Genomic DNA, 27,642 nt, shown 5'->3' with positions numbered 1-27,642 from the left:
TAGCAAATCCTGCACTATAAAAGCCAATCCGCCCTTGCTGTTTGCTAGATTATCCTTGCTGTTAACACCTGGTGTCATGGCCATAGCTCCTCTCCTACAGGAGGAATGGGCCGGGTAGGGGAGGCAGTTATGCCACCCTCTCTGCATGCCACAGGGTGACATCTGCCTCCCCCCCACCCCCAGTTATGGTCCTGCCTGGTCATTCAGGGTTTTCAACACCACCACTGTAGTGGTTAAGAGCAGCAGACACTAATCTGGAGAACTGGGTTTGATTCCTCACTCCTCCACATGAAGCCTGCTGGGTGACCAGGGGCTAGTCACAGTTCTCTCAGAATTCTCTCAGCCCGCCTACCTCACACAAGGTGCCTTTTGCGGGGAGAGGAAGAGAATGTGATCGTAAGTAGCTTTGAGACTCCTTAAGATAGAGAGCTGGGTATAAAAACCAACTCTTCTTTTTCTTCTTATCAAGGTGCCGAATAAAGAATGGACCAGTGTTGACCGCTTCCCCCCTTTCCCCAGCATTCTTCTGGAAGTTAATCTATCCATAAAAACCAACTAACAAAACCACAACAGTCTGGGAATTCAGCAAACCCAAGGGTCCTAGCAGAAATAAAAAATATTTTTTCCTTCAGTGATTTAAAAAGGCTTTTAGTTGAATAGTGCTCTGCAATAATAATAATAATATCAATAATAATAATATATATTCACAAGAAAAAAAAGATATAAATTATGCCACTACTCTGCTTAGATGCTGTTAACTAGACCTGTTACCACATGTGAAGAGATAACAGTGCCTTTGAAAAGAAACTGAAATGGAATAGGATTTTTACAATTTTTTTTTTCTTGAAATGTGACAGGAAATTTCTCGTGGACACCATTCCAGTGGTCCTAATGCTACATTTTTCAAACACACAGGAAGTTTTTTTTTTTTAAAAAAAGCGGATGATCTGACAGGAAGAAGCTAAATGTGTATGTATTCCTAAATCCTTCATTACTCCAGTATGCCACTCAGGAGGGCAGAACACAGCTGAACATGTACACAACTGGGTCATAGTGAGGGAAAAGGGCACGGATACACTGAAGCAAGAGGAAATCCTATTTCATTCCCTCCGCTGCAGTCGTCTTTGTAAAAGGGTTGGCAGGGCACAGGGAGAAATTAGCCACAAGGTGCTCAGAGTAGCGACGTAAGGTAGGAGAGGCTCTTGAGCCGTTTGTCACTCAAGGGATCTGAAAGACGTTAAGTTTGCTGGTGTTTTTGAGTGTTTGTCGCCGGTTGCAGAACCAAACCCGGACCACTTCGCGGTCGTAGTTGAGCTCCTTGGCAATCTCGGTGATCTCCTGGCCTGTGGGCAGGGCGTTTTTCTCAAAGTAGGCGTTGAGGGCCTCGATGGCTTGCGGGGTGAACGACGTGCGGCGCTTGCGCTTCTTGGAAGGCTCACCGCCCACAAACTCCATCAGGTTCTGCTGACCCTCTTGGTTCCGTAGCTCGGCCTCACTCAGCCACTTTTCCAGGACGGGTTTCAACTTCTGGGCGCTCTTGGGGGTGATGTCTAACTTTTCAAACCTGCAGAGAAAAGGTCCATAGAGGAACACGAGAAGGTGAGCTGACTCCCTCTTGGTTCAGGTTAGCCCAGGCAAAAGAATACTAGCAGAGCCCCTCTCTCCCCTCAGCTAAGGGGTTTCAGGGGAACCAATCCTTTAGCACTGAGCAAAACGCAAGATTCCACGAACAATTTCCATGTGCCCAAAATTCCATGCGCAAGCTGATGTGTTGTAATTACTCCTTGCCGTCTACTCGCTCTAAGTGAAAACAATTCTACCTCCCCACCATCTTTTCGGCATGCGCAAGGCATAGCACAAGGTATTTCTTCCGATACAATTGCAAAAGCAAATTAAATAAAATCATGCAAACTGTCTGCTGTACATTCCACTGGTACATTCCACAAGGTACTTCTTCCGATACAATTGCAAAAGCAAATTAAATAAAATCATGCAAACTGTCTGCTGTACATTCCACTGGTCCAATCGGACATTGTTAGTTCATTAAAAATTACACTGAAGGCCTATGCGTTGCTACAGCCATTGTGCCGTTGTTTGCGCAAGCAGAACTGTGCTAAGTATGTTTTCCTTTCTGCTCACACATTGCAGGATCCAACTGTACACATTCGCCTTCTACACTTTTGTACAAATGACAGTTACAACCTTCTGACCAGAAAAACAGAATTCAGGGGGTTATAAATTACTGAGAGATCTCAGTCTCTTTATTTTACTACTCTAATTTGAAGAAAAAAAAGGAGCCCCATGACACAGAGTGGTAAGCTGCAGTACTGCAGTCCAAGCTCTGCTCACGACCTGAGTTTGATCCCGACGGAAGTCAGTTTCGGGTAGCCAGCTCAAGGTTGACTCAGCCTTCCATCATTCCAAGCTCGGTAAAATGAGGACCCAGCTTGCTGGGGGTAAAGGGGAAGGCACTGGCAAACCACCCCATAAACAAAGTCTGCCTAGGAAACATTGGGATGTGACGTCACCCCATGAGTCAGGAATCACCCAGTGCTTGCACAGGGGATCTTTACCTTTATTTTGAAGAACTGGTGAACAGCCAAAGAACTTAAAATACCTAGAACGAGAGACTCTGTGCCTGCAATCCCACAGACTCAGTACATAGTTTCAAACACACTTCCTACAAGAGGTCCTTCCCCGAACACCTTGGGCTTACCTGCATATAGCAGATTGGCTGTACGCAGGTCCTTCAGTCGCAGTTAAAGCTTGGCCCACCTGCGTCTGCGTCAGTCCCAGAGACAAGCGTCGGATCTTAAAGTTCTTGGCAAACTCTCGGATCTCCTCCAAGTTTATTCCATCTTCTTCGCTACCGCTGTTGGGAGGCTGGGGTTCTAAACGCGAAGGAAAAAGTCGGCAGGGACACTAGTCAGACAATGATAATTCCAGAGGAGTAACTGCGTTTGGCCCAGACTAGACATTACATGTAATGCATGAGCGCTATGGGTACTATCAGCCAGATAACAGCTGCGAGTTTGCTGTGGGAACTCAACTGTGAAGAGCTACAAGGGCCCAATTCAGAGCATGATCAGGGGTTCAGACTCCTCCCCCCCCCCCAGCCATTTCCTCTATCTGAAATGCCCTGGGGAGTGTTATTTGCATTACTGGGGGTGGGCTACATGTACAATGAATGCTTACATTTGCAGTGCCCCACAGGACAAATAACATCCCCTGTTGGGGCTGTTTCATGTAGGAAAAAATAACATGGGGAGGGAAGGCTGAAGCCCTTCCTCCCACCGTTCCAGAGTCGTGATTCAAATCAGGCTCCTGTAGCTTTTCAAAGCTGAATTCCCACAGGGACCTCACAGCTGCTGTCTGACTGCAATTCCCTGTGGCCATCACATATTGCATCCAATGTCCAGTTTGGCCCTTAGTCTGTAGCAGGTGAACAAAACAGGGGTCTAGCGACACCTTCAAGACCAACAAAATTTATTCCAGCATTAAGTGTTCATGGATCAGAGTTCACTACATCAGATGTCTTGGAGCGTATGGGGATTTATATACACAACAGAATGTGGAGTTGGGAGGGGAGAAGAGAGGTTCCTAACAGAGGCTGGTTCAAAAGAAGATCAAATACAAACAATGAAATCAGTTAACTGACAATGAGTGTGAGACACACATCCATCCTTCTATCTTTCTATTGCATATGTAAATAGCTTTGAAGGATTTACCCTCCACCACATCTGATGAAGTTAACTCTGACTCATGAAAGCAAATTCTGGCTGCCAACACCGAGCAGAGCAATGGCTGGGGTGAGGAAAGAGTATGCGATGACTATATCCATCACTACCAAGCAACGACTAAGGAAGAGAGCTTGGATTGTGTGGTTCACCTTTAACATTCTGTGTTAGCATGAACTGAAGGCACCACCAGCCTGAGTAGGGGCTCTTCTGCATTCTCAGTTTCCTCGCTTGTAAATTCAGGTTTCTGGGGGGGGGGGGGGTTCAGTTCCGCACATGTTTTGCTCCCTCTAGTGGTTGATTCTATATCAAACAGGTTTATGTCCACCAGCACATCTCCCTGCAGATTTAAACTGCAGGTTTTTACGCTGGACATAAACCTGTTTGATATAGAATTGACCACTAGAGGGAACAAAACACGTGCGGAACTGGAACACTCCCCCCACCCTCGAAGAAACAGGAACTTACAAGAGAGAAAAATGAGAATGCGGACAAGCCCTAGGCTGAGCAAAACTTTTTTTCTAGGCATGGAGCAGTGAATGCCTGAACCACACAAACCCAGGCACTCCCCCTTGCTAGCCTAAACAGGAATTGCATCCACACCCACAAATACACACTGCAATCACCCAGAATCGCAAGCCCCTTTCTGTTCTGACACTCACGATTCCCACCCGCTACCTGGCCTAAAAAGAAATAAGGGATCCCAGAGATGCTTACTGGAAACCAGCTGGCTGACTGTCGGGGTCTCTGAGCTGGTGATGGGGACAGGAGCAGAAGTGAGTTTGGTTGCAGGGGGAGGGCTTGCGATGACCACAGCTGGCTGAGTTAATTTCGGGGCAGGTTGAATGGGCTGGACCTGATGATGGAGCAAAAGAGAGCGACGTTTAGACGCAAAAATACTGAACACAACTGTGGCTCTAGCTTTGAAGAACCACCTAATTGGCAAGACTTGTGTGCAGCTCTGACCAAGCAAGTCCAAATTCCACTATCAGAACTATGAAGATTTTTCCTAACTTCTGCCAAATAAGAAGGATTCATCCTCTGCTCTGAAGTTTAGACCTGTTGATTGAAAGAATGTTCACAGAAGGCTCTGGAGCTGTAGAGGGAGCTAGGGTTTCCAACTCCAGCTTGGAAAATTCCTGGAGATTTGGGGGCCTGGGGAGGGTGGGAAGGGGAGGAAGCTCAGCAGGGATGGAATGTAATAGAGCCCATCCTCCAAAGCAGCCATTTTCTCCAGGGGAACTGATATATGTCATCTGGACATCAGTTGTAATTCCAGATCTGCAGGCCGCACCGAGAGGTCTGCAACTTTAGAGGGAGCATGGCCTCTTCTTGTCTTCGCAACTGAAGTGACAGGTATGCAAACCAGTCTATCAGGTGCTCTCAGCCTTCAGTCATACCTCTGACTCCCCCACGCATAGAGAAAGCTCTCTGCTTTATTGTAAAACGTGTATGTTAATTTGTTTCTGTGTTCTTTTGTTTCTCTAAAGGTGAAACACTGCTGCACAGATTGGAGGAAAGGTCCTTGGTGATGTAACAGGCATCATCCAATCAGCTGCAGACTTGCAGAAATGCTACCTCCCTCAAATCTTGGCTCTAGAGAAGAAAGGTATATTTGGACTGGTTTTGCCACTTAGGAGGTAGTCTATACCAGTGGCACTCACTCTGTGGCAGTAGTGGAAGAAGATGTAGTTTTTATATGCCAACTTTCTCTACCACTTAAGGGAGAATCAAACTGGCTTACAATCACCTTCCCCTCCCCACAAAAGACACCCTGTGAGGCAGGTGGGGCTGAGTGTGTGACTAACCCAAGGTCACCCAGCTAACTTCGTGTGGCGGAGTGGGGAATCAAACCCAGTTCTCCAGATCAGAGTCCACTGCTCCAAACCACTACACCACGCTGGCTCCCTCATCATTATCATCAGCCTAAACAGTGGCTGTTTCCAGGTGGGAATAACCTGCTAACCCAAAAGCCTGCTTTCCTGAAACACTGGGCAGGTGTCACAATGGGGAACATGAGCCAAAGGTGGCATGTCAAAGAGCCCTGCATATCACTGGTCTAAACGAAGGATCTGTTGGAAAGGTCGGTCCATTACTCTGTCCTGACTCGTGTGCATTTACACCTTGGTCACAGTCCTCCACAGAAGATTTCCCTAGCACACTGCAGCCCTTGCTAGGCTGACGCTCACCTCGCTCTTTGCTGGAGACTCCGGGGTGCTCGGTTTCCTGACGGCCGTCGCTGTCTGGATGGTGCTGCTGGCTAAGGTGGCAATGACCTGGCCTTGGGCGTTTAACAGCAGCTGCGGTGTGACCGCCTGCACCTGCAGATTCTGGGCAGGCAGTGTGGCCGGGGCAGGGTTGGCTGTGGCGATGCTAGCTGGGTTCACCACCCATGGAAGAGTTCCAATGACCTGGAAGAGGAAAGGAAGGGGAAATGTTCAGGCACATAGCACACACAACTTTAAATATCCCCTCCCCCATTCCATCTCAGGTGTGTGTGTGTGTATAAAGTGCCATACAGTCGCAGACAACTTATAGCAACCCGTGGTGGGGTTTTCAAGGCAAGTGATTAAGCAGAGGTTGTTTGCCATTGCCTGCCTCTGTATAGTGACCCTGGTATTCCATGGTGGTCTCCCATCCAAGTACTAGAAGAGTTGGTTTTTATATGCCGACTTCCTCTACCACTTAAGAATCAAACCTGCTTACAGTCACCTTTCCAGTCCCCTCCCACAACAGACACCCTGTGAGGTGGGTGGGGCTGAGAGAGTGTGACTAGCCCAAGGTCACCCAGCTGGTTTCATGTATAGGAGCAGGGAAACAAATCCAGTTCACCAGATTAGCCTCCGCTGCTTGTGTTGAGGAGTGGGGAATCAAATCCGGTTCTCCAGATCAGAGTCCACAGCTCCAAACCACTGCTCTTAACCACTACATCATGCTGGCTCTCCCAGGATCGACCCTGCTTAGCTTCTGAGATCAGGTTGGGCCATCCAGGTCAAGGCTCCATCTCAGGTAGGGATGTATAATATGTCTTTTTGTTTGCTTGCTTCCGAGTGTTGTCATTGTGATCCTCTTTATTTTGCCCCTGTTTGTTGCTGTCGTTTCTGATCTGTTTGCATCTTTCACAGCATTTTCAATTATTCTTACTTCTTTCATGGCCTTTGTATACCATCCATCCATTCCTACACTATCAATGTAAAAACAGAGGCATTTCTATCAAATTTCATTAACTTGGTTGATATATTTTTTAAAAAGACTACAGAACCAATGTCAGAAGCTGGAATTTTTGAACTGAAAGGGCCATGAAATTTGGTAGCTTCCCCGCTCAGTAGAGTGAGGGGTTGGAGTCGGTGGGACAAAAGCGGGAGTGTGAAAAAACAAAGGAGAAGGAGAAACAGTAGCAAAATAAAACAAAAATCTAGTAGCACCTTTAAGAATAACAACATTTATTTCATCATGAGTTTTAGTGGATCAGAGCCCCTTTTCATTAGATAGATAAAAATGTAAAGGTCCCCTGTGCAAGCACTGGGTCATTCCTGACCCATGGGGTGATGTCACATCCTGACGTTTAATAGGCAGACTTTGTTTATGGGGTGGTTTGCCAGTGCCTTCCCCAGTCATCTTCCCTTTACTCCCAGCAAGCTGGGTACTCATTAGATAGATACATGATAGTAAAACATACTGAGGGATTTTACGGGGCAAGTGTGGGCAGGGGAGAGAGTCAAGACTTGGTGTGACTATAGGAGACTCTCAATTTCTAATCAAACAAATTAAGCATAGATATACAACAAAACCATTCCCCACCCTCCAACAAGGTCGGTGGCAAGAATAGATTGACCCACTGTTTTCTGATCGTTGGAAGGTGTTTTGAAGACATTCATTCACAAGATGGCCACATGAACAAGAGAGGAATAAGAGAAGAGCTGTCTGTTTTCTACAGTTCCACAGCTGTACCGTGCAAACACAGAAAATGGTAACTTCAACAGGATGGGAAATCTCAGCTTCCATTTTTACACCCCTACAGCATTCCTAGTCCTTATGTCCAGCCTCTGCTTAAAGACTGCATTGTTAGTGTCTAAGTTGTTTTCAACTGCTGTCTTTATTATCTGTTTTTATAGGCTGTTTGCCATCTTGGATGCTTTGTTTAGAGGCAGAAGGGGGCACATACATAAACCATTAAGTTTTTGAGGCTGCTTGGTTTTTCAGACAAGGACTGACTGCCAATTCATTCACATTCCATTAGCGTTTTTGATTAAAGCGTGTCCTGAAGTCTTGTGGCACTTACCTGCCCCTGTGCATTCGTCAGGATCTGTCCTGTTATCCCTTGCACACTGGGAATAGTGTTTGCAATCACTGGCGTGGCAGCCAGGGAACTGAGGAGCTGAGTTGGGGCCCCCAGAGAAGCCGCACTGAGCTAAAGGGGGGGGGGGAGGAAAAGAACAGAAGCCGAGCATTAAAACACTGTGCTATTCTTGTTTCATATACAAAGTGGAATCTATTTAATCCTGACCAACCTCGCAGTGGTGTTCTAATCAAAGACTGCCGAAATAATGCAGAGATCGCCACCCCCACAGCAATTTTACCTGACTCTCGGTAGATCCTACTAACTTTTAAAGCCAAGTGGTAAAAGCTGGCCTGAGATATTGGAACAGATTCCCCACTAGACAATTCTGTGGACACAAGGGTTTCCCCTCACACAGCACACTTCTCCTGCCTCCACAGGCAGCCCAAAATGTCCACCGAAATCCTGGCACTTCTCTATCTTATCCTCATAATAACCCTGTCAGGTAGGTTACGCTGAGAGCGTGTGACTGGCTCAAAAACACCAAGCAAGTTCCAACAGCAGAGTAGAGACTCAAACCTCAGTCTCCCAGATCCTAGTTCGACACTCTAACCCCTGTACCATGCTGGTGTGTGGAAACTGGCCATAAGGAAGTTTAGACTGAGAGAGAATGATTGGTCCATGGTCATCCAGTGAACTTCATGGATAAGTGGGAATCTGAACTTATAGCACAACACTCTAACTACTATGCCTCACTGGCTTCCTTGCTGCTTATTATTATTACTTATTTGTGGACAGCCAGCGTGGTGTAGTGATTATGGTGTCGTACTAGGTTCTAGGAAACCCAGGTTTGAATCCCCACTGTGCCATGGAAACTTTCTGGGTTACCTTAGGTCAGTCACATACTCCCAGACTCGACCCTGGCAAGTATTTGGATGGGAGACCTCCAAGGAATACCAGGGTCGTGACGTGGAGGCAGGCAATGGCAAACCACCTCTGAACGTCTCTTGCCTTGAAAACCCTACAGGATCGCCATAAGTCAGCTGTGACTTGACAGCCAAAAAAATTTTACTTTGACAATACAAAATGGCCTTAAACTGCGGTTTGTGGTAACTTATTATGATTGGTCACAGCCTTCCAGGAAAGATTTTGCAGGCTGCCACGTGGAAAGGAAGTACTATCTCGCCTGACATGCTGTTGAACTCTGCGACAAACGCAACTGTGGCATATTTGCAGTCAAGCATTATCATTTCAAGAGCGACTAGAAATCCCAGCATCTTAGAATCCATATAAACAATAAAAGCAACCCAGCCCCACAGGGCTTACTTCAGGCATCAGCATCAGAACAGGAGATGGGACCCATCTTTCTCAGCACCAAAGATTATGCTGCGAATGTTTATTTTTTTTAAAGCGTTATTTGCCACCTTTCTACCTTGCGGTACTCAAGGTGGCTTACAAAGTAAACAAAACAACAATTCTAAAAAATACCATAAACCACAATTTATCTTACGCTGCCCTCTTCTCTAAAGGTAAAGGTCCCCAGTGCAAGCACCGGGTCATTCCTGAGCCATGGGGTGACGTCACATCTTGATGTTTACTAGGCAGACTTTGTTTACGGGGTGGTTTGCCATTGCCTTCCCCAGTCATCTACCCTTTATCCCCAGCAAGCTTGGTACTCATTTTACCAACCTCGGAAGGAAGGCTGAGTCGACCTTGAGCCGGCTACCAGAAACCGACTCCCGTCGGGATCGAACTCAGGTCGTGAGCAGAGCTTGGACTGCAGTACTGCAGCTTACCACTCTGCGCCCTCTTCTCTACCAAAGGATAATCTGGCTGGGGGGGTGGGGGAGAGGAAAGACCAGAATCTCCCCCATCCCTCCCAGCCCTTAATCTAGCAAGTGATTCCTCATCAGCAGTTTTCAGCTCCTTACTATTCCGGGGTTAAAGGCAAATCCCGCCGGCTGAACTGTGATCTGCGTTTGCGCCTCCAGCGGCTTGGCAACAGGTGGCGTTGAAGCAGTGGTGGCCTGTGGCAAAATGGCCGGCTGAGTCTGAGGCTGGAACACCGTCTGTGTTTGAACCGGCGGCCGTGGCTGGACTGTTTGCTGAGCCTGGATAGGTTGGGCTGGCTGCAAAGGGGCTTGTATGGCTGTGTTTAGCACTGCAGCAGCTGTGAGAGAAGGAGCGAGAGCAAGACTAACTATCCACCATCACACTGTACTTTTCTTTCTCCGGCCCTGTAAGTTAAAAACGCTGTTTCTCAGCTTGAGGCATGGATTACACCTGCACGTTTAAAATATCCAGTGGGTGTGGAAATGAAGAAGAAGAATTGGTTTTTTACATGCCGACTTTCGCTGCCTTTTAAGGAGAATCACTTTCGCTGCCTTTTAAGGAGAATTAAGGAGTCTTACAATCTTCTTCCCTTCCTCTCCCCACAACAGACACCTTGTGAGGTAGGTGGGGCTGAGAGAGTTCTGAGAGAACTGTGACTAGCCCAAGGTCACCAAGCTGGCTTCATGTATAGGAGTGCACAAACCAACCCGGTTCACCAGATTAGCCTCCGCAGCTCATGTGGAGGAGTGGGGAATCAAACCCAGTTCACCAGATTAGAGTCCACCCTTCTTAACCAGTACACCACGCTGCAACTTAAGACCAAAATAAAATTTTAAGAGGAGATGCTTTATAGCTAGCTAGCTAGATACATACATAAACAAGGTGCCATCTTTTTGAATTGCAACCTCTGCTGATGTAAACACGTGAAAGCGTTTGTAATGCAGATAACTCTGTATCAGTCAGTGCAAGTTTCTTCCTGCTGCTTCAAGAAGAAGCCAAGCCCTGCTGGAAGGTGAACTGGCAAGGAAGTAGCCAGCTGCAGTTAAGAAAGAGCTAGAAGTGAAGTCACAGGTCCTTGTGTTAGCTGTCTCAAACCCACAACCATTACAGTCATTCAGAAGCTTTTGAACATACAGAGGGTAATTCTTAGGTTCCTATGCAAACTGGGCTGCAGTAACAAGTTGTGCCTGGAGGATTGATTCCCCCCCCCCCAACTATATTTTCTTGATCCAGTGTCCTTTTCCTTAAACAGCCTCTTGCAAATAAAAGCTATGCTATTCTCACAAATTACTTTCCAGCAGAATAACCTCTCTTAAATCACATGCTGGTGAAACAGACCAACATGGAATTTGCTGCTGTGAAATATTCTACCGTGAATGTTTATTGATTCGTTTTAAGCAAGCTGAAATCTGCTTTCAAAAAAGCAGCGGAGGTGGCTAAGAGTGCAAAGGCACTCCCAATATAAACCCATTTCTTTTCCTTTTTCTAAAAAATCCAATGATTTCAATGGGCTTAGACTGAAGGAAGTAACTTCCAGTACAATCTTAAGCTGTTACACTCCACTAGTTTAGAAGAGGATAATTCTGCTTAGGAATGCACTGTATGTATATGATTGTACTGTAAAATATATTAATGCGCTGCAACAGATAACAATGGCCACAAATAAATAATATGAACACAGGGGCTTTGACGCCTGCATGGGGTGCCCCCCCCCCCCAGCATGCAAGGTGTTTCTCGTTCATTTCAGGAGAGCCAATAAAAAGTATATTCCTTTATGCCAGAGGATCTGTTCACTCTACTGAACTGAATGAAGCCCGTTCCCAGCATGCACAAGGCTCTGACTCAGAGCCAAGAGCCCCTAAATATACACAGTAAACCCCGCTGAGTTTCCTCCCCTCTCAGCTAGTAAATCTAAAACCACGCCAGCAGCTTTTTCCAATTAGCACCTCCTTACACATGTCATATTTGGGAAAAAACACAAATTTAACAATACTACATTTCTTCTAAAGAAAATTGCAGGCTCTTGAACAAATGAAGCTGCTTTCAACTGAATCAGACCACAGGTCCATCTGCCTACACCAGGTGCCCCCAATGTGATGCCTGTGGGCACTATGGTGTCTGATGATACCTTTCTTGGTGCCCACCAGTGTTTTTCAAAAGTGGGAACAGCCAGGTGGGGCTTTTGCCCAGCAAGGCTGCTGATTGGCTGTGTAGATTTTTAAAAACGTTGCTTTGGCAGCAGATGCCACCACAACACAAGGTTCTTCCCTGTGTAACTGAAGGCAAGCTGTGGCAGCCATTTTGTGCCTGGTTCCACCTCCTGCAGCAGCCATTTTGTGGCTGGGCCCACCACCCTGTGGTAGAATTCTGAAGGTGCCTGCAGGCTGAAAAGGGTCGGGGACCCCGGTCTACTCAAACAGGCAGCGGCTCTCCTCAGGCCAAGGTCTTTCACGTCACCTACCAGCTGATCCTTTCAGTTGGAGGTGCCAAGGATTGAACCTGGTACTTTCTACATGCCAAGTACACATAAAGCTGACTTACACTGAATCAGACCCTTGGTCCATCAGATTCAGTATTGTCTACTCAGACCGGCAGCAGCTCTCCAGGGTCTCCGGTAACCTACTTGCTTACAGGGTCTACAGGTAACCTACTTTCACATCACCTACTTGCCTAGTCCCTTTAACTGGAGATGCTGGGGATTGAACCAGGGACCTTCTGTATGCCAAGCAGATGCTCTACCACTGAGCCACAGGCCCACCGCCACTACATGAAGCTGAATCAGAACATTAGTCCATCAGGGTAAGTACTGTATAATCAGAACAGCAGCAGCTCACCAGGGTCTCAGACAGAGGTCTTTCACACCACCTACTACCTGATCCTTGACTTAAGATGCCAGGGGTTGAACCCAAGACCTTCTGCATGTCAAACCGATGCTCTACCACTGAGCCACACCCCCTCCCTCCCTCTTCCGAGGGTGCTTGGATTTGGCACAAGAAGGCTGTCCTGCGGAAGAAGGCTGTCACACAAGAAGGCCGTCCTGTGGAAGAATGTGGTTACCTTGCAGATTGGCTATAGGTGATTTGAAAATTCCCCCAGTAGGAGAGGCGGCCGTCAGTCCCGGAAGGGCAGCGACCGTTGCTGCAGGAAATGTCCACACAGCCAGCCCCTGCTGACTTGCCACTTGACCTGCAATACTGATGGGGATAAGAAGAGGTTGAGTAACTGCCCCTGCTGGAACCATTACGCCTGTCACAACTGTTGCTAAGTTTTCCTGAGTCAAGACCTGCAAAAGTAAACAAGATTTAAAAAAGAAAAGGGAAAGAAAAGATCAACGCCACCGCAGACAGCATCAGCGCCGCGTCAGCGAGCCCGCGGGAGGCCCAGCCCAGCCAGGTGACTCCTGCCTGAGATGTGCCGTCTGGGGCTTTGCACCCCGGGCCAGCAGCTGGACAGACGCAGCTCTGTGACACCCAAAAGGGGGCTGTTTGCAAAATCAACATTGGGGAACATTCTACAGCACCAAGGATCATGCTAGGCTGCCTTGGTCTCCAAACCCTTTCCCTTCAGAGCACAATTGTCTAAGGCGGGGCTCCCCGTCATGGGCACCATTGGCACTCGCCAACACCTTTCCTGGTGCCCGCCAAGTGTTTTTGCAAACTAGGCAAAAGCAGGTGGGGCTTTGCCCAACAAAGCTTCTTATTGGCCACTAGGGTTGCCAGATCCCTCTTTGCCACTGGCAGGAGATTTTTGGGGCGGAGCCTGAGGAGGGCAGGGTTTGGGGAGGGGAGGGACTTCAATGCCATAGAGTCCAATGGCCAAAGCGGCCATTTCCTCCAGGTGAACTGATCTCTATTGAGTGGAGATTAGTTGTAATAGCAGGAGTTCTGCAACTAGAACCTAGAGGTTGGCAACCCTATTGGCCACTGGGCATTTGATTAGCAACACAGATTTTTAAAAACATTGCTTTGGCAGCTGCCGCCACTCCAGCACAAGTATCTTCACTGCATGACTGAAGGTATGCTATGGTAGCCATTTTATGGCTGGCTCCTCCTCCAGCAGCAGCCATTTTGTGGTAGTCTGCTCCCACCATGCTGTGTCAGAACTCTAAAGGCGCCTAGAGGCTCAACAATGTTGGGGACACCCTGTCTACAGGTTTTATGTTAGCACTGGCATTTTTCCTGGGGAAGTACAGTTTTGCACCATATCCCAGCTAGTGTCTCCAATTAGTGCCCTGATTGCCAGCGTGGTTGCGGGAAAGACTGTCCCTCCGTATAGGAGCTCGTTTTCCTGCAATGTTCTCTTCAGTATTTGACAGGACAGCGCAAGAAACACTGAATTTGTGCTCTGTGCGGGGCTGCAGCTGAAACGCTGTCTAGGAAGAACTACATTCTAAGCAGAAGGCCAGAGACATCCCTGCCAGCGGATCTATTCACCAGAAAGCACCCGAGCCTGCTGCTTCAGACAGCAGGCTGGAAAGCTTATTTATAAGAAAAGCTATTCTGGTTCTCTCAGCAGGTCCAAATTGCACACCCACAAAAAGCAGCATAGTGACAGAAGTGGGGAGAGAAGCATTTAAAGAAGAACAGCTTGGAAAAAATATTAGCTCCCCCCACCCCGATATTGGCCATGGGTGGAGCATCCACATGAATGCTCCACCCACAGCTACCCATTCGAGCCAGAGAAAATGATGGTTTCAATTTTCTCTATCTGAAATGGAGAGAAGTGACAGTCAGACAAGTTATGCCTGGATTGGGCACGAGGTTATGTGGGCACTCTCAATTGCTATGGTTGGGCTTCCCACTGCCCATGCAGTGGATAATCCCCATGGAGATGAAGCCCAAAGCTCTCTGGCAAAGCCCTGGAGTCTGGTGGGTTAGAGCAAGAGAAACTAGTGCTCTGTTCTCTGTGCCTATTTCCCCTTGTTACAAAATGGCCCGTTCTCCTTTGTACGTGAATGTGTAGGACTAGCCTGCTCACTGGCCACAGACCATGACTGGGACTGCTGGGGACAGTAATGGCCAAGCTGCCAATTAAACAGATCTCCTGACTTCAGGCTTCCCAACAGTCGTGGGGGTGGATGGGGGCTGAACTGGATCTGCGGAAGGAGGGTTAATTCTCCCCCGCTGCTTTAATTTCCCCCAAATCCTGCAGATGGACAGCTCCTTGCTTGAGGATGGGAGGGGATCTACTGTTCTTTGAACAGTTTACTCATGACAACTGCTGCTTGCAGCAGTTTGCAGTGAAGAGAGCTGGGTATCTACTTCGGGTCCCAGGTATTTATAGGGCTATGGGAAGTTTCTTCTTCACAACTATTTCACAGTGAACTCTCTAATGCACATGGCTCTGAAGAGGGCAGGACCTGGAAATATTCCTTTTTTTGGCTTTATACCCTAACGAGGGCTGGCACAGTTGCATTGCATATCCCCGTGTTAACAAACACACACCCGCCAACGACAATGGAAGAGTGCATTTTATTTCTACATATCAACCAGCTTAAAAATGTAAACTCATTCCAGAACTCTAAAGCTCCTCGTAACAGTAGGAATTCCCAAGACTAGAATATTCAAGGTCCACAGCATTCTGCGGGGAAAGAGGACCACAGTTCCAGAATGTTTTTGTAACCCCTAGGATCCCTCAAATAAGGGATGTTTGGCAGTTCCGCTTCTGTACAGATTTCAAGCCCACCTCTGGTTGCTCCAAACCACGGCCTTAAATTACCACCTAACCACCCACCCCCCAGATGGAGAAATTGAATGCACTGTTCCCTAAATTCGCCGTCCTGTGCGATACCTCCCACATACCCAACACAGAACTGTAGGGTAGTTACCTGTGGTGCAGCTTGCACTGTGACAGGTGTCAGAGTTTGTGTTTGCTGGTTTGCTGCTTGGCTGAAGGGGATGACTCCTGGGATGGGTGCGGGAATTATTTCCGATAATGTCTTTACTTCACCTTGAGAAGAATGAGGCAAGAGTTCAGTGGAATGCTGAACCAAGTTAATATCACTGAATGAAGACAGGTGGAGCTAGCAGGTAGGGCTTGAAAGCACTTCCAGGGACAAAAGGCTACTGGGGGCAGTCTGGAGTAGGGAAACTGAGGGCAGGAAAAGGCTGTGCCTCCAGCCAACCACTACCAGCTCTCTGGTCCTGATCACCCCTCTGTTTAAAAGGGGCCATGAGGGTACGCCAGCAGGGTCTAATTTGGCCTCGAGTCTTGCATTCCTGCTGAAAAATACTTTACATCCTGAAATTCATGGGGTGGGATCCAGTCCAAATTTGGCAATTTCGACCGATTCCGCCTTCCTGCTGCAGACCCCCCTCATGTTGTTCCTCAGGGTCCCCTATTCTCCAGGAGCAGCATTTCATGGAGATCAAAGGACCATAGGGGGAGGCAGGAAAGTTCTGTACCGCAGGTGGAAAATTTAGTCTGGATCCAACCCAATGGTAATTTCTGCTAATGGAAGGGGAGGAGAGATTTTTAACAGTTCCCCCCGCCTACTGCAGACCCCAAGTCCATTCCTCATACTGTTCATTAGGGGCCCCTGTCCCCCAGGAAAAGCAGTTTGAGAGGCATTTCAGGCTCTTCTATATAAATCTTGGTGACAGTTATCCATTAGTTTACTACTGTTGTTTTTTAAAAAAAAGAAATAATGCTTTCTTTTTTATTGAAGAAAGATTTTTCATGTAAAATGCAGCACATGAAAACATGATAGAAAATGAGGAAGTACAGAATCCTTACATTCACTGCACGTTTAATGGAAGAAATCAGCCAGAGAGTACAAATTACCAAAGGAGACTGCATCCAAACAATCCAAAAAGAACATGATTTAGTGACTGAAAAGTTCTAGTTTGTTGTGTGTGTTAAGTGCCGTCAAGTCGCTTCCGACTCATGGCGACCCTATGAATGAAAGTCCTCCAAAATGTCCTATCTTTGACAGCCTTGCTCAGATCTTGCAAATTGAAGGCTGTGGCTTCCTTTATTGAGTCAATCCATCTCTTGTTTGTTACTCAATAACTGATATTCAGTGAAGGGGAAATCACTATCAGGAGCCACTAAGAGATACCTGAAGTGTTTTTAATAGTTTTTTTTAAATTAAAAAGGTAAAGGTCCCCTGTGCAAGCACCGGGTCATTCCTGACCCATGGGGTGACGTCACATCCCGACGTTTACTAGACAGACTTTGTTCATGGGGTGGTTTGCCAGTGCCTTCCCCAGTCATCTTCCCTTTACCCACAGCAAGCTGGGTACTCATTTGACCGACCTCGAAAGGATGGAAGGCTGAGTCGACCTCGAGCCGGCTACCTTTCAATTTGTTTAATTAATTACCCCAAATAGAAAGAAATTAAAAATATAACATAATGTAACAACAATGGTGGCAGGTCGACAGATAAGCATCTATAAAAGGTTTCCAAATATCTAAAACTATGTCCAAGCAATTGTTATCTGTACGCCGTATGTTCAAATGTTGATAAAGTTGTAAAGTCCTCAATCCATTGGATTACTGGAGGTGGGTATTTATCTTTCCAGTGTGTTAATATAAATTTTTTTAGCAACAGTATGGGCACGGAGGGTCCAATTTAGTTGACCATCAGTCTCTAGGAGACACACAAATAGTTTAAAAGTACATAAGCATTCTCAAAGATCAATTAATATTGTAATACAAAATTGATATAAGTAATTACTTCCTCCCAAAAAGACTAAATAACTGGACAGGCCCAAAGTATATGTTTAAGAGATATGTCTTGTAAGTTACAGCACCAACAATTAGACACGTTACTTAGTCCTTCACTAAAAAGTCACTGTGGTGTCTTGTATATCCTAAACATAATTCTTTGATGAATAAGTTGCAGCTTAAGGTTCAGAGGAACAACAGGTATAAAATTTAAGGCCATATCTCATTACTTTGGCAAACTTTAGCTAAAATCCCTCTTGAATAATTCAGTTTTGCGTAGTTTGTGGAAAGCCAAGAGGGAGGGAACCTTCCTGACGTCAACAGGCAGGCCTATCCATAAGGTGGGAGCACAACGGACAAACCACGTGTATGGGCAGTTGTTAATTTTGCCCATTTGCAGAGTGGCACCCACAGAAGGCCTGCAGAAGGCCTCAGATGAGCAAAGTTGTTGTGTGGTGTATAGATGGAAGAGGCAGTCCAGCAGATATGAAGGATGGAGGCCATGAAGGATTTTTGTAAGTGATTGCCAGTATCTTAAAGCTGCCCATAGGGAATGCCACACTGGTTTAAAGTAAAAGAAAAAGAGAACAACTCCACTCAGCATGCAAGCATCTCAACTGGGCAGAAACTTCATAGCCAGGGAGTCAGGTCTCCAGGGGTAACCAATCACCTTCCACTTCCTCTTTGCAAGACCTCCAATTATTCGAGCCCAACATATGTTGGGTCATGGGTGTGTGACTGGACTTGCAGTCAGAAGTATAATGCAGGAATTAACTTCACTTATTTGCTCAGTACTGCAAGGGAGTAACATGAGTGGGGAGAATGAGCTTCTGGTTTCCCTCAAACTCTGTTTTCATCAGGGGCGAAAAGCCCCCTCCCTGCCATTTCTGCTGGCAAAAACAGAGAGGGAAGGAAACAGGAGGCTCATTCTCCCCTCTCGCAAACAAGCAGTGTTTAAGGTGATTTCCCCAGTGTATGTTGACTCTGAGTCCATTTGAGCACCTGACATAAGTAGGGTGTACTGTGTATTTTGGGCCTGAGCAACTCACTGTCAAGCAAAGCCCCTTGACCCTTCCCTGATGCATCCCAGACTACCCCCGCCCAACCCCTCAGTATTGGCCCAGCTGCCTGCTTTTCATCTTGTCATGTCCTGACATACCTTGTCTTGGCCATTAGCCTGGGGATTGCTTCAACACTTTGGCCACTCATGACTGTTGTACACGTTTGTGCTCTCCACTGTTGTGCTTTCTGCTGCCAGAGCTTGGCTTGTCAAGGCCCAGGGATTGAGCACCAGATAACAGGCAGATGAGTGCACAATGGCATTTTTCATCCTTCGCCCAAACCTCTTTGACTTTTGGAAGGCGGGAGATAGTGCAAGGGATGGACTTTCACCCTCTCAAGCCTCACTTATCAGGAAGGATGTTCCATTTGTGTTTTTCACATGCTCAGCGTTCCCTCAGTAAGCAAATGAAATTTGCTTGTGCGTGACTCTTGAACTTCATCAACGTTTCAGCAGCCAGCCCAAGTAAAAAATAAAAATTCAAATGGATAATGTACTGTCACAGGTATGGCCAGGAATACAGGGGAGCAGATGCTGCTTTTGACTAAAAAGAGCACAGAAGACACTTCTGTGGGTCAGAACAAGGGCTGGCCTGGTCTCTCAGCTGAACACTGGGTCAAGCCAAATAAGGAATCAAGAAACCCAGAACTGAACAACATTGGAGACGGGCAATGAAGCTAAAGAATAATACGGCCTCTTATTACATCGGAGTCGGGCAATGAAGCTAAAGAATAATACGAGTCTAATCCAGTGGTTCCCAAAGTGGACAGTACCACCCTCTTGGGGGCGGTGGGATTACCGAGGAGGGCACTAAGAGGCAAGGGGGCAGCAGGGGTGGGCCCCTTCAACTGTGTTGTTCACTAATTTACAATAGGTCAAGCTATTGCACCATGCTGGCAAATTTGGTGGAAACAATCAGAATTTTTTTCCAGACTTTGAAGAGCTGGTACCACCGGACCAAGTTCATTGGATTTGTTGAATAAATTTCAACTAAAAAGTTTTAATTTGATTTTGAATAGATGGGCAATTAATTGTTACTGTTTTAAAATTTTATTGTTATTATCTTCTTTAGTGAGTCATGCAAAACCCCTATTTTGAATAATGCTTTTTATAGGATAAGGAAGGGGGTGCTGAGGTTGAATTTGTGAAACCAAGGGGGCAGTGGCCCGAAACTTTTGGGAACCACTGGTCTAATCTATATCAACAGATAACCTACGTCCTAGGGACCAGGTGCAAGGAATATCTGAAAACATTCAACCAAAGACTGAAGTGAGGAGATAGTTCAAAGATGGGGTGTGCTGGTTGGGAGGCCAATGATAATCCTGTGTATGAGAAACTTTTATTTATTATTTCTCATATTATTTGTTATCAGTGAAAGCAGCAAGAACACAATGTTTATATAATTTTAGAGGACCACGTTTAGAAGAAGGTATCTGAAGTAATAAGATAATTTATTAGTCAAGAATGTGAGCTCCATCAAGCGGAACAATTAGTTTGAGATGATTTTGAAAGCCTACTGGTACAGGAGTCTGAACTGATTATCAGCTTCTTCTGGGAGCTTTGTGATCCTGCTTACTTTGGGGTAAGACATTTAGCAGAGTCATGTAGCTGTTCTCCTTTAATTATCTATGTACATTACTGGATGGTATTATACTACTGTAAGTTTGTCAAGTTAAAGATACTAATAATTAGTTTTAATAAAGGATAAAAATAATAGTATTTACTTATGTACAGTAACCCATTAGACAACTTGTTGGGTGCATCTCTTGGTATGAGATGAACGACGTGATACAGGAAAGCTAACCACATGCCTAAGGTTTCTTAGGAGGATGCCTATACCTGAATCAGGCCTGACAAAAGTTACCCGGAATATTATCTCCCTGCAAATGGACGCCATAGCTCAATCCAAAGCTGACCCATTTCTTGTACATTTCTTCTGAAAAACAAAGATAGGCTGAGGAATGGGAGAAAATAAAGGAAGTGCCTCTTACCACCTGAATTGTCGTGTGTCTTTTCTGTGTTTTGTTCTACTCCTTTCCTCCCTGTTTCACTGGGCTCTGGAGGGCAGCTCAAGGGAGCTTCTCCTCCCATGGACATTGGTGTCGTTTCCAAAGGTTTCCCTGCATTCTCCACAGGGAGTGGAGTGTCCACCCCCACCTCCAGCACCCTGATTGTCTCATGACCCGACATCACAATCACCTGAAAAGAGAAAGTGAAGGAGAGGGACATGAGTGGGCTCACATCCCCAAAACAACAAACCAAGAGAAGAAACTATGGTGATTTGGACCACAATTCTTAATGAGAGGCAGTGTGGGGTAGTGGATGGAGTGTCAGGTGAGGATCTGGGAGAACCAGGTTTAAATCCCCACACTGCCATGGAAGCTGGGTGATCTTGGGCCAGTCACTCTCTCAACCACACCTACCTCACGGGGTTGTTACGAGGATAAAATGGAGAAGATATAAGCCACATTGAGTCTCCAATGGGGAGAAAGGTGGGCTGTAAATGAAGTAATTAAAATAAAAATGAAATTAATCAGGTCATTAGCTGAAGCCACAGAAGAAGGATCGTGGCCACAGTGCAGCCTGTCTGCAACTTGGGGCCAAATTATATTTAATTATACATGACTGATCTCCCAATTAAAAAACAACAACTGAAATACAGCTGGAAGGGGCTGTCAAAGTACCGTATATACTCGTGTATAGGCTGAGTTTTTCAGCCCCAAAAAAGGGCTGAAAAATCCCAACTCAGTCTATACGCGGGTCAATACGGTAGCTGGAGGGAGGGGGGGAAACTTACCGCCGCCGCCTCCATTGCGCCTTCCCCGGGCCAGGAGTGGCCTGCTGGCCCTCCTGCGCGCGGGGGGGGGGGGGTGGTGGTGGTCTGCGGCTGCCGCCTCCAGCGCGCCTTCCCCCGGGCCAGGAGCGGCCTGCGCAGCCTCCTGCGCGCCGGGGGGGGGCAACGCCGCCTCCAGCGCGCCTTTCCCCGGGCCAGGAGCGGCCTGCGCAGCCTCCTGCGTGCAGGGGGGGGGGCACGCGGCCGCTGCCTCCAGCGCGCCTTCCCCTGGGCCAGGAGCGGCCTGCGCAACCTCCTGCGCGCCGGGGGGGCCCCCGCGGCCACCGCCACCAGTACGCCTTCCCCGGGCCAGGAGCGGCCTGTGCAGCCTCCTGCACGCCGGGGGGGGGGGGAGGGAGCCGCCGCCAGGTGATTGCTGCCTCTCCCGGTAAGTAGGGGGTTCAGGGGCTCTTCCCCCTCCCCCCCTAGGGTGGCGCTGGGGTCGGGGTGGGTCTGGAGGGCCCGGGAGGCCGGGCGGGAGGGCGACCCGGGGGTTGTATAAGCCGACCCTCGGCTTATACGCGGGTGCCTAGTTTTTCCCCATTTTGGGGGGGAAATTAGGCACCTCGGCTTATACGCGGGTCGGCTTATAAGCGAGTATATACAGTAGTAAGGAGGGGGTATGTAATCTTTTCTCGATTATGGTTTCCTGGTCCAGACCCACCAAAAGAACTTCTAATAAAGAAGTTGGAAGAACAGTCAGAGATCCCCCATGTAACATGTACATTGGTCATCAGCAGAACCAACTGGTACCTCACTGACATCAACAAAAGTCCCTTGTGCTGGCTGCTTTTGAGAAATCCTGCCCAAGACTCCATGTACCATCCATTTCACTAAAGTGGCTCACTTGGCATTTACCAGACTGTTCCCTTTCTCTAGCATCTTCTAAAGACAGTGCCATCTCACACTGTGGAATGGGCTCAGTGAGGCAGGCACCAGATGTTTTTAGGGGGCACCATAAAGCCGTCCCAGTATGCCCCCCCCAGAGAGCATTACGCTCAGCAAATACCAACTCACTGGTTGTCCCTGGCCCAAGTAGTATCTGGCTGTCCTCAACCAGGGCCAGGGCTTTCTTGGCCCTGGCCCTGGCGAAACTCTCTTAACGAGTCTAGGGCCCTGCGGGATCTAACACAGTTCCACAGGTAAGACCGAAATGTTCCACCAGGCCTATGGTTGAGGACAGCAACGGTTTCCAGCATACCTGGCCTCCCTTCCCCTCTCTTTTCTTCATCTGATTTTCCAACAGGGAGCCTGACTGGTTTTGCCCTGGGCTGGGGGCAGCCCTGTGGGCAAATAATGAGGCCTGCTTGTTTTTATTTCAGAAACTATTGGTTTTAAAGTTGTGATTGGATTTTCCTGTACCTTTATTGTTTTATATTTTATTTGTTGTTAGCCGCCCTGAGCCCAGCTTCAGCCGGGATAGAGGGCGGGATACAAATCCAAAGATAACAAAAAATAAATTATTTTTGCCAGTCCTTTTAATGGGCTGTCAGCTGCAGGCATTTTCTGCAGTAAGTGAGCAAATGGGGTTTTACTGTATTTCTTTTTGAATGTTGAACCATGAGTTACAAGGGAAAGGCAGAGTATAAATATCTGAATTAATACATAACCATCACCACCATCCCAATCCCTGGAACACAGCTTCCGACACATACCTGCTCATTAACTGTCAGGGGTGCTTCTTGTGGGGTAACCGTTTCAGTGTCCATGATTGGTTGCTGGAAGAAGCAAGTGGCAATGTACGATGGGTCACATAGTGCAGAGACAATGGATGCTGAGGCTGCGGAGGCACCTGTTAAGAAAGTAGCAATCCACTCAGTCCTGAGAGACAAGGATACACACCAGACACTTTTAGCATTTCTTCTTTCATGTTACGGGTTCCTCAACACCTGCTTACTTTAAAAAAACCTTCCTTGAATCCCTTAAGCCTCATTTCACCCCACTGTTCTATTACCATCTGTCCCTTACCCCAACTTACCCTGCTAATAATGCTTTGGTCCCTAAAGGGCATCTTGAGGTAGGTCTCCCTTTTGTTCCCCTAGTGTGGTGTGGGCATTCCCCTCCCAAGAATTGAGGATAAATCCAAAAAACCCTTGTGCCCTCAGAGCTATTGATCCTGCAATACAAGATTTGGGATTCCTCAGAAAACTTGGTTACTTATACTCATAATCAGAGAGTCAGTGTGGTGTAGGGGTTAAGAGCGGTGGTTTGGAGCGGTGGAGTCTGGTCTGATCTGATCTGGAACCGGGTTTGATTTCCCCACTCCTCCACACGAAGCCAGCTGGGTGACCTTGGGTTAGTCACAGCTCTGATAAAGCTCTCTCGGCCCCACCTACCTCACATGGTGATAATTCACAGTGGGTAGCCGTGTTAGTCTGTTTGCAGTAGTCAAAAAGGGCAAGAGTCCAGTAGCACCTTAAAGACTAACAAAAATATTTTCTGGTAGGGTATGAGCTTTGGCTCACGAAAGAAGAAGTGAGCTGTGGCTCACGAAAGCTCATACCCTACCAGAAAATATTTTTGTTAGTCTTTAAGGTGCTACTGGACTCTTGCCCTTTTTGACTACCTCACATGGGGTCTGTTGTGGGGAGGGGAAGAGAAGGGAAGGTGATTGTGAGCCAGTTTGATTCTGCCTTAAGTGGTAGAGAAAGTTGGCATAGAAAAACCAACTCTTCTTCTTCAGAACAGACAAAAGTAGATCAATCCTCAGTGCTTTAGAGGGAGACATCTTACCATCTGGGACCACCCCCTCCAAAAAGGAGAAGTGCTGGTTTTTAAATGCCAACTTTCTCTTATCTTTTAAGGAGAATCAAACTGGCTTACAATCTCCTTCCCCTTCTCTCCTCACAACAGGCACCCTGTGAGGTAGGTGGTGCTGAGAGAATCTGGAGAACTGTGACTAGCCCAAGGTCACCCAGCTGGCCTCACATGGAGGGGGGAAACCAACCCGGTTCACCAGATTAGAGTCCGCCGCTCTTAATCACTACACCAGTCAGTTTTCCCTTTGCTATCATCCGTGTTTCATCATCAAGCTCTCTGCTTTGCATTCCTTTTCCTCGTCGTTGAAAACAAAAAACCAGGCAAACCTGCCAAGAGGGGTGAACAGGGTTTCTTCTCTCAGAAAGTTCTTCATTCGCTTCCTTGGGTCACGTCCTGTCCCCTGACTGCCTCACAGAAAGGTAATTGTCTTTATAGGAACCTACTGCATTTTTTATAAGGCGTGTCTCCGCGATGCACTTAGCCAGCTTGCCTGAATGACATTCAAATCTACTTGACACATGCGGGAAGACTCTTGTTTACACAGCTACACAGGGGACTACACGTCCCAGCCACTGAAAGCATCAGAAGCGGCCAGCACCTGAGAAAAGTCAGAGCTTGGGTTGACATTACTTTGGACAGAACTTGCTATCGCCAGGGTCACATGGGCCGATTTTCTTCTGACCTCCAGTTAAGTGAAATTGCTTTGGAAATCCCTCTTTTAGAAAGGTTTTCCACTGACAGGTGAAGCCTGAGGTAGCCTTCAGGTAGCCACTGGGATATATATATTACTATACATCTAAATGCCCTGACCTGGATGGCCCAGGCTAGCCTGATCTCGTCAGATCTCAGAGGCTAAGCAGGGTCAGCCCTGGTTAGTATTTGGATGGGAGACCACCAAGGAATACCAGGGTTGCTGTGCAGAGGCAGGCACTGGCAAACCACCTCTGTTAGTCTCTTGCCATGAAAACCCCAAAAGGGGTCGCCATAAGTTGGCTGCGACTTGACGGCACTTTACACACACACACACACATACATCTAAATACTAAATATTGAAATAATCCTTTATGCTTCTTCTCTAAATTACCAGGTTCTATTCCCGGTAGCATCGTTTCAGGTTCCATAGGAAATTTAACTTTCAACACATTTTGCATTTCTTGGTGAACTTGTATCCAAAATTTCTTTACTTTTTTGCATGTCCACCACGAATGAAAGTAAGTTCCATCTTGCGCTTTACATTTTCAACGACTATCGGATGTTTTATTCATTTTTTTAATGTCCATTGGAGTGATGTACCATCTGAAAAACTGCTTGTACCAATTTTCTCTCAAGTTATTACTGTCTGTAAATTTTATAGATACTGTCCAGAGTCTTTCCCATTCTTGCATTGAAATCTCTTTGGAAATCCCTCTTTTAGAAAGATTTTCCACTGACAGGTGAAGCCTGATGTAGCCTTCAGGACCTGTGGCACCGTGTAGGAGCCAATGTGGCTAGCATGTCCGAGAACTGGAAAGACCTGGGTTCAAATCCATAGTCAGCCATGAAATCTCGCTGGGTGACCCCGAGCCAGCCACTCTCTCTCTCAGCCCAAGCAATCTCACAGGTTTGTTATGAGGATGAAATGGAGGACTGGAGAATCTTCTACACCAGGGGGTCCCCCAAACTTTTTCAGCCTGCCGGCACTTTTGGAATTCCGACAAAGGGTGGTGGGTGCAACCACAAAACACCAAGGAGTGAGGTCTCAAATAACTCTAATAGTAACACTTCAGCATTTCAGGCAGAAGCTGTTTAACAGGATGCCTTTTAAAATGAACATCCTGTTTCAAAATGGGCAAGAGACCAGTAGCACCTTAAAGACTAACAAAAATATTTTCTGGTAGGATATGAGCTTTCGTGAGCCACAGCTCACTTCTTCAGAAGTGGCTCACGAAAGCTCATACCCTACCAGAAAATATTTTTGTTAGTCTTTAAGGTGCTACTGGTCTCTTGCCCTTTTTGACTACTGCAAACAGACTAACACGGCTACCCACTGTGAATTATCTGTTTCAAAATGTTTGCTTGCATGCATACAGCTTACCTTCAGTCACACAGTGAAGATCCTTGCGCAGTGGCAACAACTGCTCCCTAAGCAACAATGGCCAACCAGAAGACCAGCTGGGCAAAATCTGAAACTGGTCCCTCCCACTGTCTAAAAACACTTGGCGGGCACCTGGAAAGGCGTTGGCGGGTGCTATGGCACCCACAGGCACTGCATAGGGGACCCCTGTTCTATGCCACCATGATCTCCTTGTATAGGGTAAAAATATAATCGTTAAATACCTAGGAACTGTCCAAAGCCTGCAGACATCTACTTCTTGCCTTGCTTCTCTGCTTGCTCCCCAGTTATTCACTGCGATATTTATATCCTGCTTTACCCCCAAAAGTGGCTTACAATACTGTTTCCCCTTCCTCCATTTTTATCCTCACAACAACACTATGCGGTTGATTAGGCTGAGATGGTCGGGCTGACCCAGGTTCGCCAGATGAGCTTCCATGACAGCATGGGTATTTGAACCTGGGCCTCCCAGATTCTAGTCCGACACTCTAACCACCGCACCACACTACCCCCATCTCAATCTATGCCAACTCTAGCACTTACCTCTGCATTCACATACCCCTGCCAGCTACCTCCTGCCTGCCTCTAAATTGCTTTGCCTCACTACAGCAGCATCATGTAGTCGAGACAGGACACTGGGAATTGTAGGGGGGGGGGTTGCTCAGTGGGGTGTGTTAAGATTTTTTTTCCGGAAACCTTTGAAACCCCCCCACAGAATTAGTTTGCAGGGGGAAATGAAATGGCTATCCTACCAGTTTAAGAAAGCATACATGTCCCCTTACGATTTTTCTCTACATCCAGAGCTCTGGCTGCGAAGCAAAGCCAAGAGCTTCTTTTAGACCTTCACGTACGTTCCGAAGCACAAAAGCAATCGCCGAAGTCGGAAGACAGTCACAGTATCACGAAGTTCACACAAACATATTTAATTATCATTTATACCAAAAGGCTCAGATCTTTTCAAGCCCTCCCTTTGGGACGGAGTCAAGCAGAGAGAGAGAGCTATTTTTCGATGCTGCGCAGAGGCCAATTAGCAAGAGAGACTATTAAAACAGACATTTCCTAATGTCAAGCTCTGTTCAAGTTCTGTGGTTCAGAAGTGGGCTGGATCTCATTTAGCAGACATTCCACCCGTTTGCAGTAGCGTTTGAGGGTTTTTTTTGGGGGGGTTGCTCCTTCACACATTTGCTGCAATTAATGGGGCAAATAATTTTGCCCAGATGGCAATGTTAAGTGCGCGCTGCAAAAGAAACAGCCATTTCGCAGCAGATGGAGACAAAGAAACGAAATGCACACAAAAAAATAGGAGGAAGGGGGTGAAGAGAGAGAGGGATGATTTACAACACTCCATGCCTTACTGTGAATATAATTACCAAGTTTAAT

General features: G+C 47.0%; 1 protein-coding gene across 1 annotated transcript; it reads right to left on the bottom strand.

The window, feature by feature from the left end:
* Positions 1-1,213: 1,213 nt before the first annotated feature.
* On the bottom strand, positions 1,214-23,175 carry POU6F1 (POU class 6 homeobox 1). Its single transcript, XM_056864983.1, has 10 exons — positions 23,066-23,175; positions 20,569-20,776; positions 15,677-15,798; positions 12,907-13,132; positions 9,948-10,186; positions 8,020-8,148; positions 5,927-6,148; positions 4,455-4,593; positions 2,717-2,891; positions 1,214-1,564 (listed from the first exon to the last, which is right to left on the bottom strand). The coding sequence occupies exons 1-10, from the start codon at positions 23,117-23,119 to the stop codon at positions 1,219-1,221; spliced, it is 1,860 nt and encodes a 619-aa protein (XP_056720961.1). The 5' UTR covers positions 23,120-23,175; the 3' UTR covers positions 1,214-1,218.
* Between the last annotated feature and the right edge of the window lie 4,467 nt (positions 23,176-27,642).

The sequence above is a fragment of the Euleptes europaea genome, chromosome 1 (assembly GCF_029931775.1).
Source record: "Euleptes europaea isolate rEulEur1 chromosome 1, rEulEur1.hap1, whole genome shotgun sequence".
In the NCBI taxonomy this organism is placed as follows: Eukaryota; Metazoa; Chordata; class Lepidosauria; order Squamata; family Sphaerodactylidae; genus Euleptes; species Euleptes europaea.
This window is presented reverse-complemented; position numbering and strand designations above follow the sequence as displayed.

Coding starts and splice junctions, on each gene's coding strand:
- POU6F1 (XM_056864983.1), bottom strand. CDS start 23,119: ATGGACACTGAAACGGTTACCCCACAAGAAGCACCCCTGACAGTTAAT. Junction 13,133..15,676: donor CAGTGCAAGCTGCACCACAG/GTAACTACCCTA, acceptor TTACTTTTGCAG/GTCTTGACTCAGGAAAACTT. Junction 10,187..12,906: donor ACCTATAGCCAATCTGCAAG/GTAACCACATTC, acceptor CTTCTCTCACAG/CTGCTGCAGTGCTAAACACA.